Below are 24383 nucleotides of genomic sequence, written 5' to 3' on the forward strand. Positions count from 1 at the left end.
TTCTGTGTGAGAGGAACAATGTGTGTTCCAGTATTTTGTATTTGTGATAGACAACTGCCATGAAAATGAAGAGCAACCACCTGCCACTACAAAATTAAATGTTTTCATTTTTTGTGTGTGTGTGTGCAGTTACTTGTTTTGTTCATACAACCTGTTCAAATATCTGATCTCTCCCTCTGTGTTTTGGTTACTATTTGATGCACATGTAGTTCTACTGGTGCAGCTCCATCTACGGAGAGCTGGGTGGGATATTCGGGCACACCGCAAGACGCCGCTGTGACCCAGAATCACCATCAACACCAGCAGCAACAGCAGCACGTGCCATCACTGCCACAAGGGACGCAGTCGGTGGCAACCAGTTGTCCCAACCCTCCAGCTCACCACTCGTCCCTTGGCCAGCAGGCACCCACCTACCCTCAGGGACACCAGCCACCAGCGGCGCAGCTCTCCCACCAGCAGAACCCAGACTACTACCCCTTGCACCAGGGATACCAGATGCCGCCGCCGGCCAACCAGCAGCACAGCAGCACGACCACCCCATACCAGCAGGCTGTGTACCAGCAGGGTGGCCACTACGAGCAGGCACCGCCTCCTCCCCCAACCCCCTTGCCTCCCCATCATGCTCCGTCTCCTGTCACTCCATCTATGATGCCCCATCAACCCACCACTTCTGGTGAGTAAAAAATGTACAATTTAGACCCATCTACAAAACATAGCATGTACATGTATATTATTCTGAACTAGAACTTGTGCATACTGTGAATTGGACATGTGAGAAGCAAATGACTATCTGATCTGGTCACAGGTGCCTGCGATTCACGCATTCCAAAAGTGAGAATGATTTTCAAGTGTGAAGAATGTGAAATACCCATAGAACACAGATCTAAATTGCCATCCCCCCCCCAAAGACAGAAGAACAAAACGAGTTTCAGTCCTTAGTCTCAATTAAACACTCTAAAATCTGATCGTGATGTCCAAAGTCAATGCAGAAATCTGCAATTAATGTGATTTGACTGCCCTTTGGTTCCATTTTGTATGGATTGCTTTCCCAGATCTACAATTGTACCAATACACCTTCCTCTGTCTACACCTATTTACAGAACCAATGCCTCTATTACGTACACCCTCTTCCTTCCTGTCAAAGTGAAAGCCGCCTTGGCGATTTTGTGTCATGTGAATTGCATTTGATTCTGATTGGTCTGCATGAAGTGGGCAAGGTTGATGTCATAAATACCAAACTGTACAAATTTATGATAATATATATATATAAAAAAAGACGGCAAATTTTCTCCACCTCTATCCTTACTGCTATAATTACTCTGGCTATTAAACCTTTTTGCTAATGAGGTACCCTCAGCTATTAAGAATATGAGTAAAACATTGATGTATCTCGCTTTATCAAACATGGGTGTCTTTAAACCCCATTCTGGCATGTATCCCTGTAGGCCAAACCATGTCATATGTCAGTGAGGCAATTGGCTGTCACTGTATCGGCTGCAAGGGAAGGAAGCGTCTTGACTAGTGCCTTCCTTGTGAGATGAGTGCTCTGTCATTATCAGCTACAGTCCGTACGCTTTGTAGAGCTTTTTTTTTTTTTTTTTAAAGCTTTCATAGCAAACCTTTGTACCTCTGAGCTACTTTGTGGTTTAGACAAAATATGCAAGTCACTAGTTGGAAGTGACATCACACATCTATTTCATTGCATGATCACTGTTAGCATGGCTCCTCTTTTACTATATGTTAAAATTTCTCAGCCATCAGAACTTTGAATTTTTGTTGACTGTCCTAAGATGAAGTTACCCAGGCCTCCTTGTCCATTCACAAGATCAGATGGATTGCAATTCCTCCCCCACCCACCCCCCCCCCCCCCCAAAAAAAAAGGGGAGGTTAGAAAATGAATGAAAAGATCAGTAAGTGGAGCAACTGACAAGTTAAGAATGCATAACATTTACATCAGTATCTTGGCTTTGTAGTAAGTAATTGCTAAATTACGTATGCACAGTGTGTTTAAAATGCCCGTTCACCTTTTGTAATAGTTCTTCTGATCCAGTACAATGTGTGACATTTTACTTTCAATGTAAAATTGAAATGATCTATCAAGGCTCACAGATCTAGGATACTGCACTACATCTCAGTAAAGAGAAAATGATATGATATGGCAGAAAGTCATTTTTGTTTCATTGTAATGGAGTGTCATAGTTGTAGGAGACTAAAGGATGTGTACAGTTGTGGTTGAGGTGAGGATTTAGCTTTTTTAACGTTTTGCGAGATATTCAGAAACCACTCTATGAGATGTCAAAGAGCATGCAATTCTAAGGGGTATCAAAAATTTATTTGATGAAAATTGGTTTTGAAATGGCTGAGATATCCAATTTAAACAAGGTGAAACAAAGAGATCCTAATAAAAGGTGTGGCCTGTCGCCTTTTATTATTATCACTTTTTTTTTAATATCTCAGCCATTTGAAAACCAATTTTCATCAAATAAATGTTGAATCCTTCTTGAAATTACATGCTCTTTCATATTTCATAAGAGGTTTCTCATTATCTCACTCAGGAATGTTCAAAACATGAATCCCCACCTCAACCAGTACTGTACAGTCCCTTTAAACAAAAGACAAGATATGCAGAGGTACTATTAGTAGACTGCAAGAATGTCAGAAAAAAGGAGGTACGCATACAGTGTAGATGTGAATTTTCTTCAGATGTAGCTAATGGTTTGCAATAGATTACTATTTGTCAGAATGTGTTACATATTAGACAGCTGCAACAACAACATGCTCCTGGCTGCTGAATTCATGACTTAGTATTGCTTGAGAGTTATTTTTTTTTTTTATTTATTTATTTATTTAGAACAAAGGATTACAGAATTAATCAATGTTTGCTCCATCTCAATCTCATTGCCATTGTGTTCTACTTGTGCAGGTGCTGTACCTGGTACGCACAGCCCTTTTCCCCCGCACATGATGACCCCTCCGTCGCAGCACTCCGGCTCCTACCAGTACCACCGGCCCCCTCTCCACCCGGTACCTGCCATGGGTAGGATGGACATGTCTACTGCCCAGCCCCCCTCCCAGTTGGACACACCCCCACCCTCGGCTGCACACAATCAGTATGGCCCAGGAGGGTATGGAGGCTACCCCGGCGTCTACCATGAGGTAAGACCAGGATGGTTTAAACGTCGGTGCTGAAATCATCTAGGGGATTTACTAGAGTACAATTCTTGAGATCATAAGGTCAGAAGTCCATAGATTGTATCCATTGTTATGGATAATTCATAGAGATCAGTTTAAGATGTATGTACAATTTGTGCCTCGTGTATCTCTGGCACATTCTCTACTCTCTTTATGTTGACAGTTTAGCAAACTGTTAGGTTCACATTCAAGAAACACAGCTCTGTGCATAGATGTACAGGAGTTGCTGACTGCAAAATTGTGTTTTGCGTAGGCAAGCCCTACATACATTATGTACATAATGGAGGGGGCTGTAATACTTTGATGTGTTGTTAATGTTGCAGATAACAGTTCTCTTGAGAAAGTTGCAAAAATTACTCACTTTTGAGAAAACATTTTTTGCTTAGTAGTCATTTTTTTTTTATAGTCAGTAACATGTTTACAGAATATGTAAGAACATGAAAATATAATATAACTGGACTGAATGCAAACAAGTTTTAATTGTGTGGAAATTTTTGTTTGTGTAGTATACAAATGTGGTTTTCTCCATTGCCACCACTAAAGAATATTTTGTTTAGAATTGGTAGACCATTGCTAAAAGGTGCTGCCATCTTTTTTAAATGTCTGAAGGGTGAAAGGTCTGTTTGGAGCTCCATTAATTTCATGACCGTTAAGGTAATGAAACATGAAGGATAGGAAAAAGTGAATTGTGTCTGTGATAAAGCAGTCATAGGAGGAAGCAGAGTAAAAAAACAAACAAACCTTGTACCAGTCAACCATGTACAAATAGGACATCATGAAATAGGAATGTACAATTACTGTGCATTTATGCAGGAGGGAAAACATCATGTGCGTACTTCATTCAAAACTACTTAGAATATGTACAGTTCACAAATTGATCTGTGATTGTCATTACCCTTTGTGAAACTTAACATACTTAACTTCGTATGATCATTTATGAAAGGAAATTGATCATCCCACATGTTACATAGTAGGATGGATAATGGACTATAAAGGTGAAGTGCAGGTCTATAATGTTGAGCACCACTTTCTCTCTTGTTTACAGTACAATGGTCCAAGACCAAAGGACTCTAGATATGGCAACCGCAGGAAGAAAGTACGAAATCACTATGAGACATACACACCACCTGCCCCAGAGATGCCAAAGCCCAAGCCTAAGACTGTCGTCTTTGCCGAAGCCTGTGCTCAAACAGGTAAGAAAGTCATTATCATCATGGTATGCAACTTGAGAGTGAAAAAAAAAATAATGCCTCATTTGTTATACTGCAAAATTGATTACGTTTCTTGCTATTTAAGTAAGCAAGGCTAACCCTTGTCATTTATTATGTATTTCAAGGAGAACAAATCGTATATGAGTAGAATGGTAGAATGAAGTAATTGTTCTCATTAACCATCTTTGTGACTATGTGTACCCTTTCACAGACTTTCCAGAAGCAATTGCTAACAAGCCGTTATCGGACAAGACCAGCAATCCTTCCTCCAAGGTGAGAATGAAGACCAACAAGAAGTCCCAGGGCAACCAGACGGGCAGGGACACGTCCAGTTCCAGCGAGTCGGAGCCGGAGTGCACCCCTCATGACAGTGACAGTGGTTACTACAGTCCACTGCATGCCCAGCAGACCTCCACTGGTCAGGTTACCATGGGAACCAACTATCCTCCTCAGCCAGTCAAACCCTCGTACAGCAGCATCATCATGAATGCAAGGGCATCGCCTCATCCGCTGGTACCCCACAAGGACTTACCATCAGAGATGGGCGTCTTCCCCCAACCCCCTCCTACCATTCTCCCCCAGGGTGCCCCGCCCAGGCCAATGAACATGGCCCCAAGGGGCCGTGGCTTACCCGTCCAGCCCGTCGTGCCCGGGTTCCGATCGCCAGGCGTTGGAATGAGCTACGCAAGCGCGCTGACCCAGCCGCGGGTCGTCCATCCGCAGCCACCTCCACCAATGGTAGGTGTGGCGTACCCACCGAGGCAAGCCGTGTACCCGTTCCCAACTCCCATGCAAGTCCATCACCACCAGCACCAACAACAGCAGCAGCAGCAGCAGCAGCAGCATCAGCAGCATCAGCATCAGCAGCATCAGCAGCAGCATCAGCAGCAATACCAGAGGATGCAGTCCCCTCTCCCGATGCAGAAGCAGCCAGCAGCGGAAGAAGGCTCCAAGAAGAGGAAACAGAAACGGAACAAGGGCAAGAAAGACGCTGATCTGGAGGGGGAGAAGACCAAGATGGTCAGTGTGACTGTGTCAGCCAAGCCTCCTCAGCTGCAGGACATGGACGAGTACCCAGGACTGCCAATGGGCAGTCCTGGAGGACCCTTTGGAAAAGGTCCAGGTGAACGCCCCATTAGCTACAGCTCTGTGCTTCAGCAACGAGCACCGACAAAGGTATGATTTTTTTTTTTCATAATGGCTGATAGTTGTATTTATATGGTGTTTGGCAATGATACACCAGTGTATGAAAATAAGGTGTGTGTTACAGTATGATGGCATAGTATTATGTAAGAGATTACTCTGCATTTGGAAATAATGTAAATAAGATTAGTCCAGCAACAGTGACCTCTCCTTTTATCCCACAAATGAGTAGTTCGGGCAAACAGTATGTGATTCTCTGTGACAAAAGTTTGCAGCACTGGTAGCTGAACATATCCTTAGTGCGGAAGGCAAAACACAGTGACCCTGTTTCTCTCTTTGCCTCAAAGTTTGTGTCGCTGATAATAGATTTCTATACCATTATTCATAGTGCTACTTGTTTATGCAAGCTTAACATCGTAGTCGTGAAGTCGCAACCGTTATCAGGTCCATACAGCAAGATAAATCTTGGTATCTTTCAGTATCATCCAATAATTTACTAATTTCAATACTGACACTCACACACACATACACACACACACAAAAAAAAACCCTACCCCAAAACACTCTTGCCTAATGTAGTAATAAAACTTTCATAGCAGGTCTCTGTAAAGGGAAGGCACATCCAAATCATCTTATGAGTGATAAAGATTATCTCCATACCTCTCATTATTTGTTCCCAAACTTCTCTCTCCGACACGCCATCAGCCCAACGACAGTTCCAGTGAGGAAGATGAGAAGGAAGGGGGCGTGGAGTCTGGCAGCATCATCAAACCCGAGGAGCTGCTCAGCCCCCAGAACGTCATGAGTACCATCAAGGAGGGACGGAATGCACGGAAAAGACGCAAGAAAGCCATGATGGCCACCCAAGCTGCAGCCAAGGTTAGGGAAAAGCAGAAAGAGCACAATGTTTTATGCATATATTTTTTAGGACTATGCGTATACTTATTTTCGTTTTGTTCTCTCGTATGCCAGTCTATTTCTATCATATGTTTTTGTATTTATTCATTTTTTTGTTGGGATGATTACTTTATATGCCATATATTTCACTGGGTTTTTATTTCCCCCGGATTTTGCTGGTCAGGTTCTATTCTCAAAGTTAACAACACACAAAAATATTAACTCTGATCCCAACATGAATGTGACATGCAGGCGTGCATTTCTGTCTTCATAACTGTACTCCACAATCACAAATTAATCACTTTGCAACATTGTGGGGAAGTCCCGATTCACAAAAAAAATTAGACTCACTAAGTGTATGACATATGTAATACCAGTTTTCAAAGATATGTCATGTGTCATCACAAAAGACACCTTATGTTGGGACAATACTTTTCTGTTTTTTGGCAAATCTGAATTCCTAAGATGCTCAGCTTAAACCCTAGTACTTGGGGGGGGGGGGTAGGTGGGGGGCATTATCTGCCCGGCAGACTGTAGTGATGGACCAATTGTATGTGCAGTTGTGATGCAGTGTAATCATACTCTATTGTATGTTGTTTCTTCCCCCAACACACACACACACACACTTGATATTTGTGATGCTGCTCTGACAGGAGTACTCAGAAATCACAGAAGAACAGCGCCAGCTGCAGGAGAATATGAAGAAGCAAGGCAAACGGACAAAGATGCCCATTGAATTTGACCTTGGGGATATGCTGGCAGCACTGGAGGTAGATCAATGGACTCTGTATATTTCTACCATCTTTCTGCCACATACTTATATGAAAATGAGTTTATAAGGCATGTTTAAGGAAACGTATTCTCCACCATCGTTTTACTTCAGAGAGTTTTTGCTTGATCAGATAGTGTCAGTTGACATGGAATAAGACCGAAACATTTCATTCTGTGTATCCACTTTCACGTGGGTTGAGTCACAGAGTTTAGGAGATGAAGAAGTTGACACTGTCAAGACACCAAATACACGTCGAGGAAGGCAGCTTAGGGACAGTGCCATTACATGTTTGAGATTTCTTGATACTCCCACATTTTTTCATGGAACTCTGAAATAATCACACATGCAAATGAGATGAGGTGTTGATGTCACCAGCTCATGATCATCCCTTTGGTTTAACTCCGCAATCAGATCCCCCTCTCCCCTTTGAAGGCATTGTTGTTAATTTGTTGGACCACCACTATGATATAATGTAAGCGATACAAAGTTCAAAATGCTTTTATATATTTTTGTGAAAATTTGTATTTGTATTGTATATACTTGTGAGGTGATGACATCAACATTGCATCTAATTTGCCAGTGAGGTTGCAGCCACTGTCATTATTTCGTGACAACATGTGAAACTAGAAAATCCCTTAGCTTCTTTACTTTCGGTCAGATTTTCAGCGAACGTCTACCAGTTTATTGATTAACATTTTTTCTTTTTTTAAGTCAACTTGAGCATTGATGCTTTCATTACGATCAATACTTCATGACTGCTGTATAAACAATGAATTGAAGATAAGAGAGTTTGTGTCATCATACGACTGAGATGAAGTCAAGAGGGGCGTATGAGACCACCCGTTTTGTCTCCCTTTTGCATCCTAGAAACAACAGCAGGAGATACGGGCTAAGCAGCAGCAGCAGGGGCAGAGGATGCCAGCCTCCCACATCAGGAATGTCCAGTTTGCACCCACAGTGGCCACTGTGGCCCCCGTGGCTCCTGCTCTCCATGTCCAGCCCAGGACACAGATGATTGACAAATCCAGGGTACATGTAGGTGGTTGAGTAGGCCCACTTCACTTAATTTAACAATAAGGGTATACAGATCATGTGGGAGAAAAATAATAACACCGTAAAGTCTTTGATTTCGTGGTCTGATGAGTTATCTAAACAGTTGTGCATGTCGCAAGCTAGCTCATCCAATGTACCATTTGCACCATTTGGCACAATGGTCAAGACATCTGGCCATTGCATTTCGTGGCACTATGACAAGATGACGGTGGAGAACATGGAAAGGAAGGAAACCACAATTGTCATTAAAACTGAGGATTTGTTTTGCTTGGTCTCATCAGAGTGGAGACCAGGCTGGGGTAGGACTGGTTTATAAGGCAAGAAGAGCATTTTCTAAAAGCAAAAGCTGAAGATCAGCAATCTGTTTGTAAAAAACAAAGGGTTCTGTTATACTTTGTGATACAGCTTTGTGAATCAATGTAATGTGATGAAAAGTAAAAAGAAAGAGAAGAAAAATAGAAATCACTGGATTTTGTTTTCTTTGTTTGGCTCTGAAAAGGGTCATAACCCTCTAGACAAGAATGTTCCCATAAAGCGAGGGAAGGAGAGAGAAGTGCCCGCCAAGAAAAAGCCCAGCGCCCTCAAGCGCGTCATCCTGAAGGAGCGAGAGGAGAAGAAACGGCTGAGAACGCTGGAGGAGAGTCGTCTGTCTGATGAGTGAGTCTGTCATAATGGTTTCTGCCCTTGGGGGGTTGTCTTACCCTCACACTTTGCTCTTATGCTTCCCTTGCCATTTCATTGTGCATGTAAGCAGTGTCTTGCTAGGATAAGACCCATTGTTTATGCTGTTTTGAGGGTAATGGAAAAACAAGGATGACTCCTAGTGGGGTTTACATTTTGAAGGTCATCATTTTCCACTGATCCTAAAGTGTAACTTGTCATAAATATGGTCCCAGTTCATCTGAAACACACAGAAATAAAGCTATTCAAAAACATTATTTCTGTGTACTGTAATTTGAAATTTTCACACATTTGAGCACATGGCCTTTTTCGTTGCATTGAATTTTCGCAAAGTGCCACTGGCATTCAATGCATATAGTGTAGACAAGCACTTTTGCATGTGTTTAATTTCATTAATCTTGGCTCTCGTGAAATTCTAGAATTAAAATGCACTCGAACATATCTGGCTTTATAGTATTCGGAATAGATTTATTAGAAATGTATAGATTTGCAAAAGTGTCCTTTAGTGTCAGTACTTGCCCAGTTGCCATCAATAACACGAAATTCATGTGAAGATGTGAGGATTATTTCGAATTTGTTTCTTCTAACATTCAAAACTTTGCAGGGAGCCAGCTGATGATGGAGACAATGGTGATGAAGAGGATGAGGACGAGGATGATGATGATGATGATGAGGATGAGGAGGAAGAGGAGGAGGAGGAGGAGCGACAAGATGACCAGGAGGAAGGAGAGGAAGAGGGTCAGAGGGCCAATGGCCAGTCCTCTGGGAGACTGGACGGTGGCGACATGGGCCTCTCCCAGGGCCTGTCCTCGGGTTTCTCTCACGGCTTCTCTCAGGGATTCTCACAAGGGTTCTCCCAGAATCTCTCCCAGGACGGTGAGTGCCAAAGAGATCCCTCCAAATTTAGAACAAGAAAATAAAAAATAACTCTACAGCCAAGATTACTGATACAAGGGAAAGGCTGATTTGGCTTTAGTCCATTACTGTATATCTACTGTTGCTCCCACATTGAGATTTTCTTTTCTTTTCTTTTTTTTTGTTTTGATTTTGCTACATGGTCAATACCATCATTTAATCCAGTGGACTTTACTCAAAAGGTAGACTAATTTGAAGAATGTACATGTATATTTCGCTTGAGTCTATCATGTTCAGAGTCTTTTAGTCCTCTAAGGATGAGCAAGCATTTAGTCTGTAGACTTTGATATATTTAGAGTTAAATTCATATCTGTTTATTTTACATAATTCTGCATTTGATAGTAGTTCACCTGAATCAACAATGCACCCATTTCCTCTGGAAACCTCTGCCATAATAAGAAATAAGACTCGACATGAACTGATATCTTTGAAGGTGTATATGCCTGTGAATGTGATGTTTATTCATGAGCCGGTAAAAAACCTAACCAATTCACCGTTCCCACTTAGTACTCTAGCACTGAATGATTTGATTAGCCACTTCAACTAGGTGAATATCTAGATTCGCCCATTGGCCGTCGGTGCAAAATGTATTGTGTATGTGCTTCTTGGAACAGAGCTCTGCTGGTAGGATGTGATTTTGCTACCATTGGCTGGTAATGATTTTGAAGTTCTGTGATGGACACAATGTATTTTTATTTGTCTGCTCTTGTTTACTTGTATGTCTTCACATGTAGCTCCAAGTGACCGCGGCTCTTTCCTGACCTTCAATGCCTCCCAGAGTGACCTGTCACCCCTCAGCCAGATGTCCCCACTCAGCATGAGTCCACTCTCCCCCGGGTCCCCGCTCAGCTCGGGGCTCTCCAGTCCCGCCACGGGAATGAACCGCACCAACCCGGCCCAGGTGGCCACCAAGATCCACAGCAGGCGGTTCAGAGAGTGAGTCCCTTTGGTCTCTGATGAACTTGTTGTCTAGCTACAAATGGAACTAAAGCTTGCCTGAGTGGAATGCCCGGCTCCACTGAGTCCCACTTTTTATTTTCATTCTGCATCATTTAACTTTATTCCCAGAGTCAACCAGTGATGGTGACATGTAAAAAGCAAGTTGGTAAACATTGTTGGATGCTAAAATGATACTCTTTCGGCATGTTGGCAGAAGGTTCCAAAGTGATTTTTTTTTTTTTTTACAGCATCACACCACAACCAGAGATACACTTGCAACATGTTTCAAATGCAAATAGCACTTCAACAGCTCACAATGGGACAGAAAAGATAATGGGTGGATACTTACTCGGACATTGAAAAAAATTGTAGTAATGATTGTGCTGTGGTATGACATATGTACTGAATTCATGTGATGATGTGAGCATGTGCGAGCCATGCATTATGTAAAGCTCCCTTGAGGCATACTGTAATTTGTTTTAAGTCTATTAAATGTTTGTGTGCTTAGTAATACTTTCTTTCCATGTGTGTAACAGCTATCTTCATAAACTGATAAGTTGATGTTTTCTGTTCTTCTGCACTCTCTTCATGTTTAAAAGCAAGCAGGGCACTAAAGATCTTTTCTCTCACTCTCTCCTTGATTGTGTAGATATTGCAACCAAGTACTTGATAAAGACATTGATGCCTGCTGCACAACACTGCTTCAGACTCTTGTCAAATTCCAAGACCGGCAGTACCACAAGGACCCAGCAAAGGTATGATGATCAGAGGTCAAATTTATCAACATTTGGGGACAGTTAGCTCTACAAATGAATGCAAGTTTTGAATGGATCTATGGCTGTCAGTCCCACTATTGCTTACCAATCATCATTTGATTGCTGCCTTGAATGGCTGTCTGAGAGAAATCCAAACTCGCATCATTTTAAAAGAAAGAAGCTGTCAAGTTCAAACTAGTTTGAAAATTTTAAGCAAAGGAAAGAAATGGTTCAAAATTTGTGAATGTTGGAAGGTCAGCAGAGCATCAATCCAGTGAACTCCAAGGATAGACAAGATTCTGACAAGCTATCCCAAGGACTTTTACATTATTGAAATTTCCCTCAGTACAATGGTTCTCGTAGGTACTTTATTCTCCATTATTGTCCAGGAGGGTGTTTTAATCTAGAATCTTCCTTCCCTCCATGACAGGCCAAGATGAAACGACGTCTGGTGATGGGACTGAGGGAGGTCACCAAGCACCTGAAGCTCAAGAAAATCAAGTGTGTCATCGTGTCCCCCAACCTTGAGAGGATCCAGTCCAAAGGTGCTCAACTGTCGCTTCTTCAGTCCTTCTTCCATGCATTTCCACATCACCTTCCCAAGCTGGAGTGCTGAGATAGATTTCTGTTATCACTCATGTGTGCACAGTGACTTTGACTGCTACAATTTGGACAAACGCACATATTCATTGAATTTGGATGAGGAATTTAGGAGTATCAAAGTTCGCTTATCCAGTGCAAAGTGTCATTGGGTTTTTGATAAGTTGCAGATTGAGAGATACCAAGACATACTTTTTGTTGCTGCTCTGTTTTGTTTAGGCCACTGCTACAGGCGTCATAATTAGCCTAACCATTCTTATCAAGGCATATCTTCCTATAAACAGGGGAACTGTGTATATTTGTCATGTACTAGTTTGAAAAGTTTGGTGTTTTTTGTTTTGTTTTTCCACTCCAAAAAAGTAAAATGCAACCTAGGGTCAATTGTTGTAACTGGAATGAACCTTCTGCCAATTTTTTAGAAGATTGTGATTTGGGGTATGGTTAGTGGAAACATTGTAAGTTGGTTCTGTTGTCGGTCATTCATGTATGCGTTGTCTATAGTCGACAGCATTTCCCCTCATTTCCTTGCTTTTTCTCATCTCAGGTGGCCTTGATGAAGCTATGGATCGCATCAGTGCCCTGGCCAGCGAGCAGAATGTTCCCCTCATCTTTGCCCTGGGACGGAAGGCGCTGGGGAGAGCTGTCAACAAAGTGGTTCCGGTCAGCGTGGTGGGCGTGTTCAACTACGACGGAGCAGAGGTAAAAGGGTGTGAAATGTTGGTAGTATTCCTCACCTTCGTGTGTCTGGTCTCTGGCAAGCATCAGAGCACTTGAAGCCCTTGAAACTTACGCCGGAAGTGTTGATTGGAAACTACCAATCATACACTGTGAAATGATGTGGCCAACTTGGGCCTGTCCGAACCTGTTCATCAGAAGCCTGTCACAGTAGGAGTTTATCAACACAATTGTATGAATGACATGTTGCATTATAATGCCCAAGTGTGATAGAAGTTGATTTGTGTGACACATTTTTACATAGATGCAGAAAAGCTGTATGTGGAAGCTTAAATAAATGTCCTGCATGACAGTGCTTCCTTTACTGAGCAGCTCAGCATCCCACATGTCTTATGACCAAGTGCTGGTGTGATAGATGTCATCTGCTCCATGTAGCTTAAGGAATTTGCAGTGATAAAACAAATTGTGAAGCACCTTGGTCAGTGAAGGTAGATCTGTTTTTTCCTAAGACATGCTTGATTGAAAAACAAACAAACTTTCTCTTATTTGTTGCAGGATACCTACAAACAATTGCTGGATCTTTCAACAAGGGCAAGGAATGAGTATAAAGAGATGGTGCGCAAGTTCCAGCAGGAGCTAGAAGCAGCCAACGCAGCCAGTGCGGCCCGCATGGCCAAACATCGCCACCACATGGGCCACAACCGCAACCTGTCCGGCTGCAGCGCCATCTCTTTTAGCTCCGTCATTTCGGAGCCAATCTCAGAGAATTACCCCAACCCGGAGCCAGAGGTGGACAGCCAGGGGCGCGAGATAGAGCCGGATACCGGCATGAATGCCTCCTCGTCCACTTCTCTGAAGGGCAGCGAGAGAGAGGCGGCCGGGTCCCAGCTCCACCCGGCAGGCGATGGATCAGAAAGAAGCAGCCACTTCAGCCGGACTGGAAGCATGATCAGCAACTCGACAGACGACACCATTCACAAGGAGGAGAAGGACGGGAGCAGCAGTGTGGGTGCGGAGTACGGCATGTCGGAGACCTCCTCTCGCACCCTGACGGCGGGAGAGGGAGAGGAGGACATAGAGGAGATGCTGGGACCCAAGGAGGAGGAGGAGGAGGACACCAGGCCCAGCATGCATCGGACCGGGCTTCACCAGCTGGCCGCTGGGATGGAGGACCAAGAGCAAGAGGAGGAGGAGGAGGATGAGGAGGAAGAGGAGGATGATGAGGATGCAGAGGTGATCAAGCTAGACATCCCGCTGCCGGATGATGGTGCCCCGGAGCAGAGGGTGGCCGACTGGGTGGCCGAGGCCCAGCAGTGCATCGAGGAGCTCCACATTGATGATGGTAGTAAAGCAGATAGTGAGACTAGCCGTGCAGAATAGGGAAGTGATGCAAGGAAGGTTTTGTGGGTTTAAGGCAGGAGCCACCTTTCCTGCTGAGAGCATGGTCTCACATGTAAGCATCTTTGTCTTCTGCAAACCTCCCCACCATTCTGAATTTAGAGGGAAGAATCTGAATTTTGGCCATTCCCAGCTCTCGTGTCAATAGGATTTTCCTATTTGTCTTGGTAATTTTACTACACACTCCTATGGGAACTGCTCTTTGTTTCCTACTTTTGAGCCAAATCATTTCTATTTTTCAGTCAGAAAGGTTGGGAGGTCTGCATCTGACACATACCTTCAATTGGCTAATTGTCTCACTACTGACGTCTGTTTGTGCACATGCCAACTGGACTCAGGATGTAGAGTTGAATTTGAAAGAAGTAAATTCTTGTGAGTTTATCATGGACTGGCACATCATTTTTCACCCGTAATATGTAGAACCAGTCGTGGAACCTGCTCAGTTATCCCACCATCTCTTTTTCTCTGTGAGATGTCTAGTGGCAAGTCTGTTGAATTGAACAATATTTCAAGAGTGTAGATAATAATAACTTTTTATACTGTATTTGCATGCTTTCATGATGTACAAATTAGAGTTCTTCTTTCCTTTCATTTCTATACGGAACTTATGTATTCAATATAAGAAATAAATTGCAATTTTTTTGTTACCATAAGGAAAAAGTGAGCATACATTGTATTTACTTAATATATGAATATATGCATTGCATCATGATTGCAATAGTGTTTGATTGCTAGAAACTGAAGTATATCTTATGTCAGATGGCAGATTTCATATGAAACAAGAAAAATGAATGTGGTCATGAAATGAAGAAATTCGATGAATAAATTTTGAAGCTATTGAAGATTACTCATGAATGTGGATTAGAGGAAAGCGTAAAATGTAAATTCAGAGCGTTGGAGCAAAATGGTTCGGATTTAGTTTTGGATTGGTTTGTTTTGCTTTTTTCTTTATGATGAGGGTGTATCGAATATCATTCTTGGGGGTACCAGTAGAGTGCTACTGTGGTCTATTGTCACAGAGTGATGATCTTAGAGGTTGGAGCCCTGTTATATGCCTTGGGCATGCTAGCAGTGATTGACAGGTATTTGAAAAATGTAGACTGGTCCTGGCTAGATGATGTGGTAGGACAGAGAGCAATATTTTACTCATTTGTTTATCATATTTTAGTGCCTCCTCTTGGTAAGAGATTGAGGTCGATATAATCAGTGGTATGTGCATCAGGGGGTGCAACAAATGCAGAACTGGAGCAGGCAGAATGCATGTTGATATATGTATGAGACCAGAAAGGGGTGGGCAGGCAATATGAGCGTATGTCGCCCTCTACTGCAGGGTAGAGAAAGGCCCAACTGAAATTGGTGGAAATGCAGGTTGACTCCTGTGAGTTGTCTCTCTGTAGAGCTTATTCTGTTGGATTGCAACGAAGATGCTGTCCAGGAAAGAGTGACCTTCTCACCCAACCCTCTAGTAAAAGCTTTGCAGAATGAGTTACAGATAGCTAACTGTCATACCTTGTGTAATAGGTCTGGAAAGGGCAATTTGACATGATGTGAGATGCATCCTTTCTTGATGGTCATTTCCTGCTTTGTACCTTTTCTGTCGTGTATGGCTTTATGTTGTAGGTTTTGTATTACAAAGTAATGTGCAGCCATATTAGGGGAATGAGCCTCATGGGTCATGTCTTGTACATCTTAGGTGTAACTATAAACCATGATCTGTCAGAAATGTAGTCTACCAGTACACCCGCGCAGAGTTAAGTGCATTTGTATGCAGCACAGTCAGGGGATATGTGGGATACTGAGCTTCAAAAAAATTTTACATGTGTTATGTTATGAAAGGTAAGCGTGGCTTCAGATCATGTTGGGAACACGTATTTTCATATTTGTTTTGTGGTACTTACCACAATAAAGCAACACACAGTCACAAATGTGGGTTCTTACTGTATTGGACTGAATTTGAATGAGGAGAAAGGATTGCCAGCTGGTTCATTGAAGACAGAGTACACAGCTGGTGGATTTCATCATTTTTGTTCATGTCTTGCTGGAGGTAATAAGTGTAGCTTGGACTAATGGACTAAAAAAACAATTTCATGGTGCAGTCGTTGCAGAAGAAAAGATGCGCTATCCTCCTTTATGATTTCATGTCATGTGTTTTGTTTATCTCCCTGTGATTTTCTTTTGAAATCATACTGCAGCAGGTTTATGGGTTGATGTACACTTTTAGTGTCTCCTAATGAAACTTGTCCTGTCTATGGGTGTGCGTCAGTTAATTATCGGGACGGTGCTCTGTGATCCGTAGGGTTTTCTGAGTCAGGCCTAGCAAGAGTCGGACTTGAAAGGCGCGAGAATGTCGTAAATGACGGTCACCTCCAAAAGATTTGAACGCTTTCTGGCTTGTGAGCACGTACATGAGTTCCTCGGCGCTTCGGGCAAGAGAGACAAGGGCCTCGAATGCCATCTTTGGTTTTGATGCCGTTTCTTTTCCGAGCGTAGGAATGAACAAAAACCACCTTTATGATAGTTCCAGTGACCATCAGGTGACTCTGGGGGCTTGAAAACCACCGTCCTTGTCATGTGATCAGTTGTTGCGAAGATTTACATGCTTTGTCAGTGTTCTTCAGATTTGTTTTCTTTTCTTTTGACCCTATTTATGACAGATTCCAGTAGTTGAACAAAGAAACTCAGAAACTCGAGGGTTTGAATTGAAAAAGAAAGAAGAGCAAGAAATGAAGAGAGTCTCTATCAGTAGAATAAAGAAGCAGAAAATGTTGAATTTTTTCTATTAAGAGAAAATAAGCTCAGAGAGCTGTGAAGATGTACAAAAATTATCCTGTATTTGTAATTTTATATTTTGCAAATCACTGATGTACAATATTTTACAGTTGTCGTGAACGTAAGGGTTGAACAACTAATCAACTAAAAGTTGCTCAGCATTGCATGTTGTCAAGTCCTTGTGGTGTGAAACAGATTCTCATCAAGTAGGTTGCAAACGTGGTCTGTGGCGTTTGTTTATTAGATGAAATCCTATGTAGGTACTGTATATTTGCCATGACCCTTGTTTAGCGAGAGCGTGATATTGAGTACACCATAGTGTTGTTGGCGGTGTGAACAAGTCCAAAGTTTCCATCAGAGCATGCCAAGACTGTGGATGGCTGCATTGCTCACTAAGCCGTCTGTGTTAGTGTTCTCATATCTCAATTGGAGTTTGTGCCGACAAATATACTCAAGAGTGTGCTGAAACAATGTAGACTGTTACGAAAGATAATGTAAGAACTTTAAGCCTGCTGTACACGAAGGCTGGTATGCAGTTACCACTGGTATACTGTTTAGCTTGTGGGCAGCAATTTTATAATGTTCTTTGGGTATTGTATCTCATTGTTACCACCACTACCACATTTAAAAATAATAATAATAATAATCAAATCAGCTTCTGTGGCTGTAAATAAGCTGTTTCAAAAGCATACACATTTGTCTGTATATAAGAGTGCAGTATATTCACAGCTTTTCATAACTAGTGAAGCAGATTCCCTTGAACTCAGAGGGATATAGCATCAGAATGTGGCATAAAGTAGTTGTGCCCAGATGTCAAATTAGTCTGACATTATACAGGATTACTAGTAGCTCGAGAGAGTGTACATTTTCAATGTGAATTGGGGAACAGGTTTTGCAAAGTGAAAAGCTGTGACTGTCAGCTGAATAAAGTTGCTACTTGTGATTGAATTTACCAGCTGACGGGATAGATATGAAGCCAGGCTAGGCAAGAATGTGCAAGCTTTCCTGTCGCAGACTTTGTGTCGAAGGAAATATCACAGAATACATTATGACAATCTCCAGGATATGTGATGACGTGTCAAGGAAGCTAGTTAACCCATTCCATACTGAATTCTGAAATGCTCATAGACTTAATATGCAGACCACCAGGCTCCCGTATGGAACGGGTTAATAATGTGAGTTTGTAGGATGACTTCCCGCTCCCCGGAATCAACATGGTATATTGGACTTGAGTTACGCAATCTTATGGCAGCTGAGTCTTGTGCCGATGCGTTTTCCTTGTGTTTTTATTTGACAAGTCACGTACATGCTACATGCAGGCTGTTGATCAATATTTTTATTGTTTGTTTGCAAATTATGTACTGTGTAGGGCAGTAGGTTTTGCCTACAAGATGGATGGACTGATCTTTGTGGAGAGGGGAGTTTTCTCAAAGCCCCACCTACAGTTGTAGCCGGATGACAAGTGCTCATTATGCAATCAGTGACGTGTAGATAACTTCTATGATATAATGACATATGTTTTCACTGAAAAATAAGGAAATCCAGATGTTGGTTTGTGGAATATTTGGAGCTTGAAATGCACTCTAAATCAAAATTCTATTTAACATTGTGTGCCTTTGATTACTTGCCAATATAGTTTATGCATGTGTACAACCATAATGAGCAAATGATGCTGAACCCATAAAAGGGGATAACATAGCTTTCGATGTTGTAGCTGTTATGCATTGTCTCATTTTCCTTGCTGTGATTTTGATCAATCTGATCGACTTCAAATATGAAAGTTTTGTGTAGTCCTTCCAGTGGGCTGCAAAACTTGAGCAATTTCAGTTTGTTGCACATTAGAATACTCTGTCAGCACTTGTTGCTGCTATATTTTTGTGTTGCCATTAAATGTGTTCATGCAAAGTAAGAATAAAGAGGGGATTGTTTATTATCTTGTACCGTGTTTAGATGTATGACCTTTTATACCCCCACAGTCTGTCTCAGCGGAGGCAGTAATGACAGTTTTGCTGTGTTAGTTCTGAAAAAAAAAAAACAAACCGGATACTTCCACAAAACTGGAGTGGGAAACAATAACATTAACATTGACCATGACACCTATATTTTGTAGTAGGTAGATGTACATGTAGGTTCGGCAGCACTATACAACATTGGATGAATGTATTGCAGCTAAATCTCTCCAGTTTGTAAATAAAAAGAATGCAGCAAAACTCCTTTCAATAGCCTAGTGTAGGTGTCTGGATTAGGAAATGATGAATTCCTTTGAATGTAGTCACCAGAAGGAGTCAAATGTAAATGTTGGTTGACGTTGGAGACGTTCATATATCTGTGTGTGTGTAGATACGAAACATACTTTTGTTTCCACGTAAATTCTTAATCCAATTCCTAAAAAAGGTTGGCAGTGTTAATAGCATGTTGCTATCACTTTGATTTCAGAATATCTTTTGTTATACTGTATACGCCAAATATTTCGTGAGGTTTTTATTTTCACAAATTTCGCGAGTCAGGTGCTATTCGCGAAATTAATGTCACACAAAAATATGGACTCTGATCGGTATATATGAATGTGACATATGCCTATACTTTTCTCCGTTCAATACAGAATCCACGATCACGACTTTAACCACTTATGAAATCATCGGGATGTCACGATTCGTGAAAATTTAGACTCGCTAAATATATGGCGTGTACAGTATGTTGTGGGAAATTTTGCTGTTTAAATATTTCGTGGAAAGCTTTGCTGAAGAAATTACAAGTCAAAAAATAAGATCCCTTTTCGGTAAATATTTTCTTAATTTGTTCTGCAAAGCTCCACCTGTTTGCTCCTGAATCAACAATAATCAATGGAAGGTTTATATCTTTTATCTCTTTATTTCAAGGTAACTAGAAGAAATTCAAATAACAATTCATGTAATGAAACTGGAGTAGTTACTGGCAATAACAATCACATCTCCACTGCAGCTGCAGTCAGGGTGCTTTGATAAAGTATGGAGATGCAGCGGTCCAGTGGATTGCACGTTGGCGTTCAATCCGGAAGCCCAAGGTTCAAGCCTGGCTGTGGCACTTTGGTCCGTGAGCATGGCTATCTATCATCAATACTTTTTCTTGGCAAGAGCTGTCCCTTTCAAGTGCGAGTTTTCTCCTTATTTTTCAGTTGCTTTCTTGGCATAAATTTGAAAGGTATGTATGTCATTAACCTTTAAAACATCAATATGAGAATGAAAGTGTTTTGTTCATTTGCAGTATCAAGCATACCACTGAATAAATGGTGTGCATTGTGCATCAGATCATACATTCTAAACCCCTGTAATGCTTTAAATATGTTTCATTGTAGTCCTAGCCTGTTTTTTGCTGTCTTGTGATCCACAGGTCTTACAATTCTTTAAGAGAGTAGAGAACAGGATTGAGTATGAAGCCAAAATTATTTTTATGATGCTATTGTCTATGTTTTTTCTTTGTAGTTTGAGTTTTATATAGCTTTTAGCTCATGGTCATCTGTAATGACTATCTTGCAGTGACGACTGCCTAGTAATTTCCTGAAGATACACTGCTGTGCTCAAAGCCTAGGCAATAAAAGAGTCCTATCAGTGTATCTGAAATAAACTCCTGTAGTACATGGGTCTGCAACAGCTAGACTATGCTCTGTAGATTTGAGAATGATGGTTAACAATGATGTTTGAAATCAGTTCAGAACCTCTGAAAACGTACATTGTACAGTTTGTCTGTTCTTTGAAGAGTTTCAATGCAGAAATCAAATTGCCTTCCAACAGCTTTCTTTTTTTTTCTTCTCTCTCTCTCTTCTCTTTCTCATTTCAGCAAACAGAGATTTCAACCAGGATAGCATAAAGCTTGAGAGTCTTTGTTTTGTTTTGTTTTTGTTTTGTGTTTTGGTTCCCTTCAAGATAATCATGCACGACTTGCATGCATGCAGAATGTTAATTTAAATGATCCCGATTCAGGATACAGTGTGTAGTTGTATGTGAAGCAACTATGGAAGAACAAGTGAAGCATGTGGCGTGAAACAAGTCATGAAATGTTCCCTCTTCACTGAATATACTTTCAGTAGGGAACATCGAGAAATATATGCCTACGGCGTGAACCTCTCCGCACTTCCCTTTTTTTGTTTGTTTCTTGCATGTAGGTGTAGAAATATATCCAAATAATCTTTTGATAAAGGATTGTCGTGGCATATTATATATTACTGTACAGTGCACTCCTATTATAACTCGGTCCTCCAGACCGACAGTTTTCTTTCGTAATTTTGAAATTTTATAATAACTGAACAGTAAAGTGCATTTTCAAAGATATATAGATGATAATTTTGAGACCTGAATTTTGACTTTGTTGTAATGAGAAATTTGTTATAACTAGGTTTGTTATAATGGGAGTGCACTGTACTCTGTTTTCACTATCATGTATGTCAGCTTGATGAAAAGAAATAGAGATCGGGCATGATTACTGTTTAGACCAGAAACTGCTGTCCATGTGTGGTTTGTTGTCATACAGGATGTACTCATTCACAATGGCTCTGTGTGCGTGTTCATGTGTGTGTGTGTGTGTGTGTGTGTGTGTGTGTGTGTGTGAATGAAAGAGAGAGAGATAGAGTGTAAAGTACTTTTGTATAAGTGTCTTGCGTGTGGGAGAGAAAGGAAAAGAGAAAGTTGGGAAATGATTGATACTATGTGCATGTATTGTATATGGTGTGTGTGTGTGTGTGTGTGTGTGTGCGTGTACGCATTTTCAAATGTCATGAAACTAGGTTTATCTTGGGAGTAAAATACTAGAAAAATGTGAGTATAAACTGTGAGCACCCTTGTGTGTCGTAGGTCTTGAATCATACAAGAAAATCCTCTTATCATGGGTTGGTTTTTTGTGTGTGTGTGTGTTTTTTTTTTAGCGGGTGAGAGTGGATAGTGGATACGGTGTATCTAAGCATATATTTAATTATGAACATGGAAATAAATGTGGCACATTAAGGTCCACATTCCCTCAATGATATTGCAAGAAGTGAAAGGGAAAAAAAAAACATTTTTACCACCAAAGAGTACATGTACACTGTATCAGAGATTTGTTTCATATTTTCACAAAGTTTTGATTTGCAGCTAAGCTGGAGCAAATACCTACGACATCTACTTCCGATAACAGTAGGGTATTTCAGTACCAAGAAGAAAATCAGTATTTCCCCCAACGATTCATTTGGTATTCTCAGTAGCCATGACGATGATGGGTAGTTCTTGCGATGAATCTGATAATATATCTGTCTCCGCTTCACAGCCCTTGTCAGAAGATGGGCGTGAAGTGATGGTGCAGTGATAAGAGAGAGTGAAAGACACACCTGAGAGAGAAAAATGTAAATGTTCTTGATCACTGATCATACCATTTTACATGGTCTTTAATCACATAAGCACATCATGTAAGAAAGTAGTTGCTTACACTCGGATGCACTGTTTGCAATGACATCGTATGAATATAAAAACAAAACAATCTCATATAATTCTTTATAGTGAATGCAGTATGTTCTTCTCTACTGTATGCACATGTCCATATAAGAAAATAAAATGATAGCAATAAAAAAATATAATAGCTGGCTAGTCTACATGATATCAGAAGTATTAATGAAAAAAATATTCTATGAAACTGCAGTAGTACTTTTTCATCATCACAAAGTTCTCCTATCTACAAATATACATTGGCATCACAGGAAACAAAAAAGTGCCGACATTCTTTGAAGAGAATAGTAATTGACATTACATTAATTTCTCTTTATACATTAATCATAACATACAGAACACTCTGGTTCATCAGAATGTAGTCCTTGGCTAGTGTCACTTCAAGATATCTATAGAGTGCATGTTTGACTGTCTGCTGGAAGACAACGGTAGAGTTCAAAATTTGATTTCATTTGGCTTTCGTGCATCATACTGTTAGAAAGAAACCACCTAATGTACAGCTTAGAAGATGACCGATTTTGTATTAGTCTCAGCCGTAGCCACCATTAAAGTACACTAATGAAAAATGACCAGCTATAGTGTGACAAGCGTACAGACACAAAATCTCCATGGTAACTGTTACCTTGGATTTCAATTGCTCAGCTCAAATATTAATTATGGATAAACCTTGATTTTTTTTCCACATCTGGTGTTTGGGAAGTTGTCAAAAGATGAAATATGAATAGCGGAAGCACACATTTTCAGATTGCAACAATTGATAATTCAGAGATGTTCTTGAAAGCATGTTTACTATGTAGTTAAGATTATGAAATGTAAACCTTTACACATGTAATAATGACAAAAACAAACTTGGTCTTTTTTCCCTCCTGAGAATGGAGACCTAATGCTAACTTTTCTGATCTGAAACAGAGGTTTTCAACTCAATCTGATCAGAGCTTAGGAACTAAATGCAAAAACTGTCTGAAATTCACCTGCAATCAATGAACTGTCACGAACAAAACAAGCAGATATTGGACAGTTTAAGCTGATTCTGAAAAAAGGCAAAGACCAGTACCTTAATTTCATTGTACTCCTTTGCCTTGCTTCCATACTCATATAAACATAATATCGCATCTCGAACCATGTCATCACGATTTAAAATGTACCAAAACCCTGGAAATCAAATTTGTGTACACATAGAATACACACAAACGAAAAAACCCCAGCCATATTTTACTGGTGACAGCCCCTGAAATTATGCATATTTTCATATATCAGATCATACCTCTATAACAATTTGACACTTGTGCTCTGCGTGTTTATGTTCTACTCAGTAAGCGCCAGTACTGATGTGTGCGCGTTCTAGCAATACCTTTATGTTGTTACGAATAATATCAAGATTCCGTGTTGATCGGTTAGCTGATTGTGTGCATGCATTGCATATTACTATCTTTCAAGACTTAGTTGAAAAAAAAAAAAAAAAACATTGATAGTGCAATCATTCAATTGAAAAAAAAAATCTTGTGATCGACTAGTCTATTTCAAGTCACATTTGTTTTAGTATACCTGGTAAAATTCACATTTAAACCCCAATGAATAAAAATCGCAGTGACAAAAAATTTTCCGTATTTTGCAGAGGGCATGTCTCAAGTATATTCTACAAATATAGCAAACATAATACTCAGGGTATTGGTACACTTTAAAATGACATTAATCCAACACTTGAGGAGCCATAGAAAATGTTAAATCTTAGTAATATCTAAAAAAAAAAATATATGTATAAAATCTGCATATATCATCCTGTTCTTTTATAGTGATCAATGGGTAGATAGATCCACCAGTCTTTGTGGATATGAATAATTCATAATTTTAATATGTACACTGGGCGGCGGCATGGAAAGACTTTAAAAAGGCATATATCTTTCATCAATATCAAAAAGAAGCTACAAAATGT

The 24383-nt window shown here is 40.8% G+C and overlaps 1 protein-coding gene across 1 annotated transcript in view; it reads left to right on the forward strand.

Moving 5' to 3' along the window:
* The window catches only part of LOC139720861 (uncharacterized), a 28035-nt gene extending 13249 nt beyond the window's left edge, over window positions 1-14786 (forward strand). Inside the window, exons 3-16 of the mRNA XM_071632195.1 lie at window positions 210-673; window positions 2924-3156; window positions 4238-4385; window positions 4615-5579; window positions 6252-6425; window positions 7097-7213; window positions 8083-8244; window positions 8768-8925; window positions 9554-9825; window positions 10599-10800; window positions 11453-11558; window positions 11989-12103; window positions 12703-12857; window positions 13389-14786. Coding sequence (XP_071488296.1) covers window positions 210-673; window positions 2924-3156; window positions 4238-4385; window positions 4615-5579; window positions 6252-6425; window positions 7097-7213; window positions 8083-8244; window positions 8768-8925; window positions 9554-9825; window positions 10599-10800; window positions 11453-11558; window positions 11989-12103; window positions 12703-12857; window positions 13389-14213 — 4096 coding nt within the window. The 3' untranslated portion in view covers window positions 14214-14786. The remainder of the gene's footprint in view (window positions 1-209; window positions 674-2923; window positions 3157-4237; window positions 4386-4614; window positions 5580-6251; window positions 6426-7096; window positions 7214-8082; window positions 8245-8767; window positions 8926-9553; window positions 9826-10598; window positions 10801-11452; window positions 11559-11988; window positions 12104-12702; window positions 12858-13388) is intronic.
* The last annotated feature ends 9597 nt before the right edge of the window (window positions 14787-24383 follow it).

Source organism: Diadema antillarum, unplaced genomic scaffold, assembly GCF_040938485.1.
Source record: "Diadema antillarum isolate AM-2024a unplaced genomic scaffold, OU_Dant_1.0 scf00000134, whole genome shotgun sequence".
Classification (NCBI taxonomy): Eukaryota; Metazoa; Echinodermata; class Echinoidea; order Diadematoida; family Diadematidae; genus Diadema; species Diadema antillarum.